This window comes from Diadema antillarum, unplaced genomic scaffold (assembly GCF_040938485.1).
Source record: "Diadema antillarum isolate AM-2024a unplaced genomic scaffold, OU_Dant_1.0 scf00000127, whole genome shotgun sequence".
In the NCBI taxonomy this organism is placed as follows: Eukaryota; Metazoa; Echinodermata; class Echinoidea; order Diadematoida; family Diadematidae; genus Diadema; species Diadema antillarum.
In genome coordinates, this window is record NW_027271016.1 from 1,037,365 (window position 1) to 1,048,838 (window position 11,474).

General features: G+C 38.9%; 1 protein-coding gene across 1 annotated transcript; it reads right to left on the reverse strand.

Annotated features, from left to right (window-relative positions):
- Nucleotides 1-4,683: 4,683 nt before the first annotated feature.
- On the reverse strand, nt 4,684-11,014 carry LOC139720336 (acid sphingomyelinase-like phosphodiesterase 3b). Its single transcript, XM_071631699.1, has 6 exons — nt 10,779-11,014; nt 9,260-9,470; nt 8,372-8,619; nt 7,767-7,930; nt 6,716-6,893; nt 4,684-5,435 (listed from the first exon to the last, which is right to left on the reverse strand). Exons 1-6 carry the CDS (start codon nt 10,858-10,860, stop codon nt 4,948-4,950), a joined length of 1,371 nt encoding a protein of 456 aa, XP_071487800.1. The 5' UTR covers nt 10,861-11,014; the 3' UTR covers nt 4,684-4,947.
- Between the last annotated feature and the right edge of the window lie 460 nt (nt 11,015-11,474).

An 11,474-nucleotide genomic window follows, 5' to 3' on the forward strand; every position in this document is an offset into this window, starting at 1 on the left:
GTAATATGTGGACAGCTTTAACATCAATGGAATATACTTTTTTATGTAGATCCTTGTACGATGTTGATTTATTATATTAAGATGCTTTAATTATCATATGTTGTCACTAATACACAATTACTAAAGATGATAATATATGTGTATCATGTTGATTTATTATGCTTTGTATTATTATAGAATTGGACAAAAGTTATGTCGCTAGTATACAAATAGTCAGTACTAAAGAAGATAAGATGAATATACAGAGTATCATGTTTTATCCTGTTTTATATTATAGCACTGGATGAGTGTTATGTCACCAGTATACATTTACTCAATACTAAAGACAATGACATACAACTTGTATGTGTATCAAGTCGATATATTATGTTTTATATCATATCATTAGATGAATGCGAAATCACTAGCATCCAAATAGTGTGTCTTCATTTGTATATTGCTTTCCTAAACCTTGACTTTCAGTTTATATCTGATATCCGATGTCTTTTTAAAGCACATGCAGATTTTTGTATTCTATTAATATGTGGAGATGTTGGTTATGTGTGCCAAAGTTATTGTGTCACTGCCACCAAATGGCTTGAAGGGACTGTACAGTACTGGTTGAGGTGGGGATTCATGTTTTGAACATTCTTAAGGGAGATAATGAGAAACCTCTTATAAAATATGAAAGAGCATGTAATTTTAAGAAGGATTCAACGTTTATTTGATGAAAATTGGTTTTCAAATGGCTGAGATATCCAAAAAAGTGATAATAATAAAAGGCGACATGCCACAACTTTATTAGGATCTCTTTGTTTCACCTTGTTTTTGGATATCTCAGCCATTTCAAAACCGATTTTCATCAAATAAACTTTTGATACCCCTTAGAATTGCATGCTCCTGGACATTCTATAGAGTGGTTTCTGAATATCTCGCAAAACAGTAAAAGCTAAATCCTCACCTCGACCAGAACTGTACACACCCTTTGAGCTTACTTGGCAGAGCTGCTGCCTGGCAAATGAGACAATGACAGCTTCAAATCCAAGTTTGGAACAGGGGTATCCTGTCATAAGGAGGGCGTTGGGCCCAGCTAATCAAACTTGTTACAGAGGACCCTCACGTGTTGCCTCCGGACTCTTTAAACATACCCACAAATGTGTGAATGCAAACATCTTCTTCTATGTTAGGGTTACATTATAGTATGATGCAGCACTGTTGAACACAAAAACAGGAAATAAATTGGAAAAGTGTTGAGAGTATTCGTGCAGGAAAAACATTACTCTTACCTCTTGTCAAATATTTTAGATTTGACAGTAATCATGATGCAGATCTGGGATCTGCGTGTTGTTAGATTGTTATCCACTATACTATACTGAGATCAAGTGATAAGCCATTTCAGAGTTAGCTTACGGGCACAGTGGTACATATTACCTTTCTTTTTTTTTCAGTCAGTGAGGGGCACTTCACTCATTTTCAGAGTGACATAATGCATAAGTTTTACATAACAATTTATGGGGTTCATCATCAATCTTGTTCAAACAAAGAATGAACTTGCATAGACCAAATGACCAGAATGATCATTCAGTTAACACCTGGGAAAGCATCCGTTTTCATTATTTTGCATTGAATGTACATGTCTTAAAAATCTCTTTCTATTGATATTGCCAAATGCCAAATACCACTTTTGCTTTCAGGTGGATGTGCTGGCAAGCAGCATGTAAGGATTACATCAATAATTGTTACATCACAGATGTTTATCCCAGTGAATTTAAATACCAACATGCCTGTCGGTAGGAATGACCTTTTTTCTACTCCTGCGCGAAGTTGATCTGCGAACTGGTGTATACAAAGAACACATGTATGTGGCACTCGTCACTGGGAAAATTCGACCATGCAGCGATAATTCTGGCAAGTATCAAGAGTAGTCATTCAACAGTATTTTGTTGGTTTGGACTGGGTATGTGACTTTGCCGTTGTTTGGTATGAGACCAAAAATCTTCCTTGTTTCATGTGGACATACTGTATTCTCCTATATCTTTCCGTGATTTTTGGCCTGAAATTTATCTTGCAGTAAAAGAAACTTCAAATTCCCTGAGTTGAACAAGGAAAGATTAGTTGGGACGTGACAATTAACCTGGTGATTTTCATAAAGGGGACTCCCCTGAATGTTCTGTTTCACTTGGTATGTTATAAAATGGATAAACCGGTATCTATGGACAGTTACATGCCCTTTGGTGTTGCAGAAGCTCATACTAGAATGCTGATTTAACCCATTATTTGCTACTGAACGGTACAGGCCTTCACAGTGAAGGTTTTGTTTGTTTGTTTGTTTGTTTGTTTGTTTTACAAATTCTTGCAGTTTTGCAAAAAATACCAGGGATACATGTTCCTCAAATGTGGTCCAACTTAACAGCTGATGCCAATTAAGATATCATGAGGCATTGTAGAAAAACACTTGTCTGGGAAAGTGGTCATTAGACCTATATGCCCATTTTATTGGACTGGTGCAGTGACCAAACCTTGCTGTTTTACTTGAAATAGCACACTCATTGAACTAGAAAGTGAGTTGTCTTGGATCTTTACTGAGAAAATATACGTAACAGTCCTCATGTGCCAGTATTCATTTTCTACACCTTTGAAGACGATGCACTGAAGTTGTTCAGCAAATTCATTAAAAAAATGACAACTCTAAAATTCTGAACATGATATTTGTATATTGAGAATACCTTGTTTTTTAGGTAGTTCAATAAAATATATATTTCTCATTTACGTGAATCATTAATGTTCAAAAGTGTGCCTAACTCGTATATTCAGTGTTCATGGTATAGTTTGAGCAGGTTGTGTGTTGATGAGTTGTGGTTATAGATTGGTAAAACATCATCACTGTTATATCCCCTGAGTTGAACTCTCTTATAAGGAGTGGGAAGGGATAAACATTTGTAACAAAAGAAGGATTGAGTTTGAGGAATGTCTATGCTTAATTATGATTGGAAATTACATTTGTGTGTTTGTGTTTGTGTGTGCCAGTGTTTCTGTAACGTACAAGGGTTCATACATGTATATATTGACAGTACGAATCCCTGCCCGGACACAGTTAATCAATGTGAAATTTAATTGAATTGGATTGGATTGGATTGGATTGGATTGGATTGGATTGGATTGGATTGGATTGAATTGAATTGAATTGGATTGAATTGGATTGGGTTGGGTTGGATTGGATTGGATTGGATTGGATTGGACTGGACTGGATTGGATTGGATTGGATTGGATTAGATTGAATTGAATTGACTGTACATGTGTGGGAAACATGAAATGGTACAGAAGATTACATGGTGTTTCTATGGAGAGTATCAGTCAATACTGACATAGCGGTGTTATTAAGTAGTATGTTAATTATTTGAGAATGTTTTTGTTGATATAATGGACTAGGAAAATGGGCAATTCTACAGTATTACTATTAAGCTATTTGAGCAAAATCAGGAGATGCAAATGTTGAAAAGTCTTGGATAAAAAACAGTAGAAAGTGATACCGCACACCATAGCCACCTGAAATATAAATCCTCATCATATAACTCTTCACACACGGGTTGTTGGTTTCAAAAATGCAAACAAGTAACAACATTGCAAACAAAACCTTAACAGTTGGGTAATTTGCACTTGTGAGAATTAATGCTTTTTCGTGTCTTGCAGAGATTTATTTTTGACATCATTTACAACAAGTTTGAAGGACATTTGATAAAGTGACAAGATGAGCAACAAAAAAGGTATTATTTCAAATAATACTGTGTAATCACATGAATAAGATTGCAGATATCCGTGGCAACAAACAACGATGACGTAGTGGCAATAACTCGTCATAGGTTTCTTTATCTGATTTCACTCGCATTTTCACCATGCTGTTTGTCTTGGCTTCACTACTTACAAATGAAAATTACCCTACCCATGTATTTCATGTTTTTGCTACTAAAGAAATCATATATCATTGTACATTTCCGGATGTGAGACATATTGTGAAAGATCAAAGCATGCAACATATCATGTACTAAGTACATTGTATTACATTTTGTCTAAGCTTTTTAAAGAAATGAAAAATGACAATCATTTCACCACATAAATTATCAAAAACGTTTGACCTGAGCACTCAAGATGATTGGCACTGTGTAAGATAAAAATACATATAGCGTGATGAATGTTCTCCTTTCTACATTTTATTGTTTGATCCTGACAAATCAAAAATAATTAGTTGAAATGATGAAGAAGTTGGCACAAATAATCTGAAATTCAAACAAAATAAAGAAATCTAGATAGTGCTAATTAGCTTCAAATTTACTCCACTTTTAAACTTATTTACTGGTGAAATAAAATCAAAATATGCTGAAACGCAAATGAAATTTAGATAACATAAATTCTTCACGGAGCTTCGGGTCTGTGCAACGTCATCACCCCTCATACCCGATTCTCCTGATTTGGTGCGGTAAAACTAGTTTTAGTAGATGTCTTTTTATTTCTCTCTCCCTCTCTCTTTCTTTTCTAATTCCTCTTTTTCTTTCATTCTTTCTTATTCCTCCTCTTTTATCTTTCTTCTCTCTTTACTTCTAAATTCATCTATTTAAATGTTTATTCAAACTTTTATTCTTTGTCTTTTAAATGGAGCACCAAAAAACAACAACAAAAAACTAAGATATTAGTGAAAATCATAGCTGTGATAGTATTTCACAACGATTATTACTATGAGGGGTTTGATGGCACTTTAAAGTGAACCAAAGTCGATTTGACCAATGTGACCTTTATGATATGCAGGCTGGACACATTAACTTACAGAGATGACATTTGAGAGGAGTGATCTCGATTGCGTCGAAAATTTGGGATGACAAGTCGTCAGATTCTCGTACAGCTGAAGTGGAAATAATGATCATACATTGCAATAAAATACTAATCGAGTCCATCGCGTGTGTGAACTCACACAGTTCAAGAAAGCAAGTTATAGAGAAGAACAAAGATTGTAGCTCCAAGGCTGCCGATCTGTCCGCCTTTCCTCACAGCATGTCCACTGAGGCAATCGTCGTATTTGTCGTAGTCGAGGTTGGTGATGGCGCAAAAGTGATATCGTCTGCAATCATCATCGCACTCTTTCACGTCCGCCAGTGCGGTGCTGTGGCCATGGTAACGGCGAAAGATTTCGTTAGACGCCGCTTCGCCTTCGGAGAATTTCTCGATGAGCGCGTCGAGGGAGGCGGGACTGAGATCGCTTACGCCGTACGAGGTGGTGGCGCGATATTCGAGCTCCCACGTCAGTTGGCTGTTCGCGAGGTCGAGGTAGTACTGTTCGATATCGAGTACGTCGCCGGTGGCGCGATCGTAGCTAACAACACGGAAACTCGGATTTCTCGGACCCAGAGCAGTGGCGTTTCGCGGCGTCAAAGATGGCTGTACATACAACGCATTAACCGGAGTGCCTGTTTGGTAAAAAGAAAAAAAGAAAAAAAAAGGTCATAATTCGTGACAAATGTCATTTTGGTTGTCTGTTCTTCCTCTCCACTGATAGGCACATGAATGGTTATCAAAGGATCGTCTACTTTGATTTACAGCATTGTTAGGGTTTTTGAAATCCAGCGATGAGGGCAACCTAAATAAAGCGCCCAAAAGTTCAATTTGTCTTGTCATGACTGTCATTTTCATCTTCACCCCCCCCCCCCCCCCCCCCCCACTTTTATTGTTACATTGCTGAGTTTTAATCGCTGGTCTGACGTGTTTGAAGTAACTGAAAGACTATTGAGATTATCAACCCATGATACAAATGAGGACAGAACTATTTTCGAAGGCAAAAGCGTTATTGTAGTTTATGGAATAGGACAGAATAATCCTTTTTGCGATGTGTAGTTGTTTCGTATCATAGTAATTGGGAAATCAACAAAACCCGAATTTGTTTATTTCTGAAAGTAAAGTTTGCCATCATTCAAAAAAAAAAGTAGCCTACTTATAACTTTGCGCAGAATAGCGATCAGGTTAAACTGTTCCCTGCACGTCAACAAGGAGTCCGGTGCCATGAATATGGTTTGTCAATAAGTACGAAAAAGTGCGGCTTCATTTCAAGGTTCTTGGGAGAAAAAACAAACCAACTCAGTCATTAGAGTGTTCATCACGAGCTTTCCTCGTAATAAAATGATGGAGTTAATTTTGCTGTGTGTGAACTTGTGCGTATTAGTGCATTAATGTATTATAATATCTATGGGTGAATGAGTGTGAGTGCATGTCCTTGTATGTGTGTTCTTAATGGCAGGATATACATTACGCATTTTACATAGCCGTATGCTTCCTGACGGTATCTGATTATATCATAATTACATTTACATGTTACCATGCCGGAAAACGTAACTCCAATCAGTCAAGTCAGTAGTCAGTAGTAAGTTATGGGATGAATGTACTGCAATCACTGAAGGGCAACATGATGGCTCAAGAGAAGAATAATCATTTGCATTCAAGTTTTTTTATTTTATGGTATTTTAAGTTTCATGACATGCTAGTATTACCCGGGCCTCTTATCATAAAACGTGATTGATAGTAAGATCATGGAACTAACTCCCATGGTAACATTGACCCCTCTCACCTCCAACTCTGTGGCATAAAATCATAATCATGGCAACTGCATGAAACGAACGCAGACTTATAAACTTGCATCAACAGCAAATCTGTTTGAGAAGCATCACAACAATGGTTACTCTGATCCATCACCTACCGTCCTCAGCATACAGAACCCGGAAGCTATCGTAGTGGTGATGGCCGTAGAACTGTCCCTTGATCACGTGACTGAAGCGTCTAAGTATGTCGAGGTATCTCTCGTTGAATCTGGGCTGGAACGACTTCAGCGTTTCCCCTTCCAAGGAGCCCGGTAGGATATGTGCAACGATGTAGACCTTGCATGCAGAGAGGACAAATCCATTATAGTTTGATATTCAAGACACTAAAAAGTGGGTATCTCTCTGGCTTCAAAGAGACCATAGCTAATATATTGTGTCCACCTAGCATGCGTAGTGGACACTCAAATCTCTCTGGTCGCCGAGACGTCTGCGCGACGCGACGTCTCCACAACGTCGCCTGTGACGCCTCCTTGAGACGAGCCGGCTATGGTCTCAGGGGAGTCGCGAGGAAATCAAACACGTTCGATATTTTTTTTTTTTTTGGACCTTTTTTTTTTCAGTCTCCAGCTGGTCCAGGAGACGTCTCCACGACGTCTCCACGACCTTGCGAGGACCAATGGAGACGTCGCGGAGTCAGAGAAGACGTCTCGGAGTCGCCTTGTTGTTGAGAGTGCAAGCTATTTTTTGTTTGTCTTTTTGTCCTTTTTTTGTGTGTTCTCAGTCGTGGCTGGTTCCTCCAGTGAGAGAGTTCGGAATTTTACTTTTTATCATATACATGTATCGAGTAATTATAGGGTTAAGGATTTTCTAATAGTTATACATATACCTCACGATCTTTTCAAAAGTGTAAACACGCTGTGTGTTGAGAGGAAAAATCATCTATTTTGATATACGATGCAATCAGGCTTAAATGAATGAAAATGAATGAATGAATGGATTTGTTTTAATGATATACCGATTCATGTCATGCTTTAATTTCCGGTACATCAAAGCTTAAATATTTAGGCCTTGTACTCAAGATTTTATAGCATTTTTGTGTATCAAAAAAAATCCTATTCTCAGCCCCCCCCCCCCTCTCTCTCTCTCTCTTAATATATCATACAATGCCTAAGAACATGTTTGTTCGGCAGTTGGTTGTGGAGGACATACCACCACGCCATCATTCTCCGCGTCTTCTAGCTTCTCTTCCAGCCACACGAATTGTCCCGCCGGGTCGTCGAGTCCTTCGACGCGCGTGTCCTTGTAGTAGTAGAATGCAGTGTTCAGCGAGATGACAGACAAGTTGGCGTTAATTGCAGTCACGTAATATCCCCCTGCGTATAGGCAATTAATATTGATATTGTGAAAGGGCAAAATGTAAAATGATGGCACACGTGCATACACTCTAAAATTAAACACAAAAGATAGGCATACACATCACATTCAATCTTGCATACGATGATGTTTACGCATTGTGTTTAGAACCTCGAGACTAAACATATTGAAATGCACTTACCGTAAATTATATGAGCGCCCAAAAGCCTTCACTTGCGGAGACGAATAACTATCGTGTACTAAAATTATATACATTTCGCTGGTGATACCTGGCTAATGAGGGGCCAATAGCAAAAAGAATGCGTGCAAAATAAACGAAGATTGAGGAAATTCTCTCTGCGTAGATTTCTCTTTGAAGGTTATTACATTATTCTAGGATAATGTTATGATGATGATGATAACGATAATGGTAAGACATAGTAAAGATGATAATCGCCTACCTTGGCTGAATGTGTCCAACGCGCCGGAGTAGTCCGCCAACCACGAGGCCCACACCTGGCCCAGGGCATCGCGGAAAGCATTTGGCTGGGGCTCCAGAAGATGCCGCGGCCAGTTGTCATGGTTACCGATGGCGGGAAAGACTGGGAGGTTCGGAAAGCGGTCTTCGATGGCCCTGGAGGCGTTCTGGATGATTTCGAGGACTGTGGTGTTGGGCAAGAGGTCTTGTGCCAACGCCCCAGGTGTGTCGCTGCAGATTGACAGGAAAATATATAATTATTGAAAGAAACGGGTTCTAAGATTGTAATCGCTTTGCGCATCGCGCTGAGCAATCAGTCATTCTTGCATTGGCTGAATCTATTTTGACTTAGAGAAAATTCGACTTATGAGGGATTAAATTCAATAAAATATAAAGAGAAAAAAGGTCTTGAAAAGACCTTCGACTTATGGTCGACTATTTCATTATATAATCATCTTAATGCCATGGCAGCACATCGTGGTGGAATCCAATCGCTTGGTGCATTGATTACAAATTACAAATTCTTTCCAAAGAACGTTTATTTTCTTGATTTTTTATAAATGCAATACGAGGATGGATTAAAACAAGGCCAAAGATCAACCCATGATACGAGACGAGAAGCAGCAGGAGATTTATTGGGGGCGGTCTAGTGGTCCATTCGACTAATAGATATTAGTCGAATGGACTAATAGATAATCTAAAAGTGCAGAAAAGCTGTTTTGCTTCAGCTGACCAATATCATTTTCCTCGAAAAGGTAGAGACCTAAACTTCCTATCAATCTCTCTCTCTCTATGTTTTACCCCTACCTCGGACGGACATGTCGGAAGAAGAATAGAAAGTGAATTGAAAAGGCCAGCAGTTTGTACGTACCCTGTCCAAACTATGAAGTCCGCGGCACTCTCGGAGTCAGCCATTGTCTTTAGAGTCGCTTCGACCAGGGACCAAGGGGAGTCGCAGTCGTAATTTCCGAGGGGGAATTCCGCCACGTCAACCTGCACCGCGCACGAGGAAGCTTGCGGATAAACTCCTTGTCCATATTGCGGGTCATAGTGGATGTCAGAGATATGGAAGAATTTGCCCTCTTGATTATGGGTAAAAAGGGGAAATGCTGTAGGAGCAGGTTCCACAAAATTTGCTCCGGCGACAATTGCTCCCATGAAATATCTGCACGCCAAGCCAAACATAAAACATACCCACACGCATAACCATACCCCTTATCCCTAATCCTAGTCCTCACATCAAACCATGGAAGTCCATGATCAAACTAAACCCCCCCCCAAAAAAAAAAAAAAAAAAGATTTATTTTTCACATCAAATTCATCACGAGCAACACTTTATGTATTTTTTACCTATCATAAAAATTGAAAAGCAATACATTTCTACAATCTTGGGTTGAAAAAAAAAATGACAAGCAATAGATTTGATATAAAGGTGCATAAAAAGGCTCCAACTGTATTATCATCCTTCATACAGTGACATAATGTCGCAAATTTGATTGCTGTAGTCTGATTTGTCGCTAGATTTTTAAAAGCTTTAATTTCCTCATATCCGGTTTTCTGCAAGTTCCAGTGATTCTCTTGATGACAACGATTTGTTGATGTTTTTGTTTTTGTTTCGTTTTGTTTTAACTACAACAAAAAATGTTCATTTCCTTGTTGTTGTTAAAGTGTCCTTTGAGCCTCGTCATCCTTCTGCAGAACGTAGGCAAAGAGGATGAATGCTTTGTCTCCTAGGGACACAGCTCGCTGCTGCCACATATTTTTACTCATGATACATGTATTATATTGTTATTGATCAGTCACCATGGTCACGAAAGCTCTGTGCCGCTCACTGTGCAGACGAGATAACTCTTGCCTTCTCGACCAACACGAAGATATAAATCACCTTGCCTGAAATTCTCCGGAGAAGAAAAGACGACAAGACGAAATCTCACAACTCGCCTTCTCGGACCCAAAAGGTCGAGACGACGAGATCTCATAACTATCTCGCCTTACTGCCTTCTCCGACCCGATAAGTTGAGAAGCCGAGATCTCGGATCTCGCCTTCTCGGACCCGAAAGGGTCGAAAAGGCGATGAACTTTTAATCTCGTCGTCTCGGTGGTTAACTTCCTTTTAAAGCGGTTATTAAAACAACTTACTAATAGCCGTACAAATTTTATGTTGATTCTTCTATTACTAGTATATTAAACACGATTTTGATCTCTTTCCTCTGCAATGGCATTTGATTTATATCAAAAAGTGAAACATATGTATATATATATATATATATATATATATATATATATATATATATATGATAGCACAATGACATAATTACATACGACCTTGCTATAACTGGCCAACAACATCACGCAGAGGGAACTAATTACAGAAATAATAATGTCGTTACCGTTTCTTGCAGCAATCGAAGAACTTATTAAGAATCCTAGAATGCACGTTGCCGAGTATACTAGTTCCTTCAGACGCACCATCTTGTATCAAATAGAAGAATTACAGTTGTATGTGACGAGAAACACAAGAGGTGCAATTGAAGTGAGAACAGTATATTGCCAGGTTACAGGCAGTTTTTGCATTCCTTGTGCGAACTGGGCAAAGAATATCGCAAGTCGTGTTGACCCGCATTGCGTCCTGTGCATATTTGTCACACAATATCCCGGAGATGTCGACATTTTCCATTGTTTGATTGCATTACATCATGGTTCCTCAAAAATTCCCATTTCTGGTTTTGTGGTCTCTTAGCTGGACCAGGTAGACCTATGGAATGGGACCAGTCTGAGCGAGGAAGCGGACTTTGAGCCTCCTGAGCTGATAATAAAGGTTGTCCTTAGTACAGTAGTCTCCGCAAAAACGGGTTTATACTGTCGGACGGTGTACCCGATTGGAAGACAAAAACGACCGCACCAACTCACCTGTCTCTTTGGCACAGCCTGTGAACTGTTAATAAATTAAGTAAATTGTAAATATGGACCAAAAAGATAACGAATTTTGTTACATAAGTTGACTTCAATACAAATAATCATTTTTGAAATACAGTAGACTCCCGTTATAATGAGGTCCTCGGGACCGGCAGTTTTCGAATTCGAAA

Coding starts and splice junctions, on each gene's coding strand:
- LOC139720336 (XM_071631699.1), bottom strand. CDS start 10,860: ATGGTGCGTCTGAAGGAACTAGTATACTCGGCAACGTGCATTCTAGGA. Junction 7,931..8,371: donor GTTGGACACATTCAGCCAAG/GTAGGCGATTAT, acceptor GCCTATACGCAG/GGGGATATTACGTGACTGCA. Junction 5,436..6,715: donor GGTTCTGTATGCTGAGGACG/GTAGGTGATGGA, acceptor TTTACCAAACAG/GCACTCCGGTTAATGCGTTG.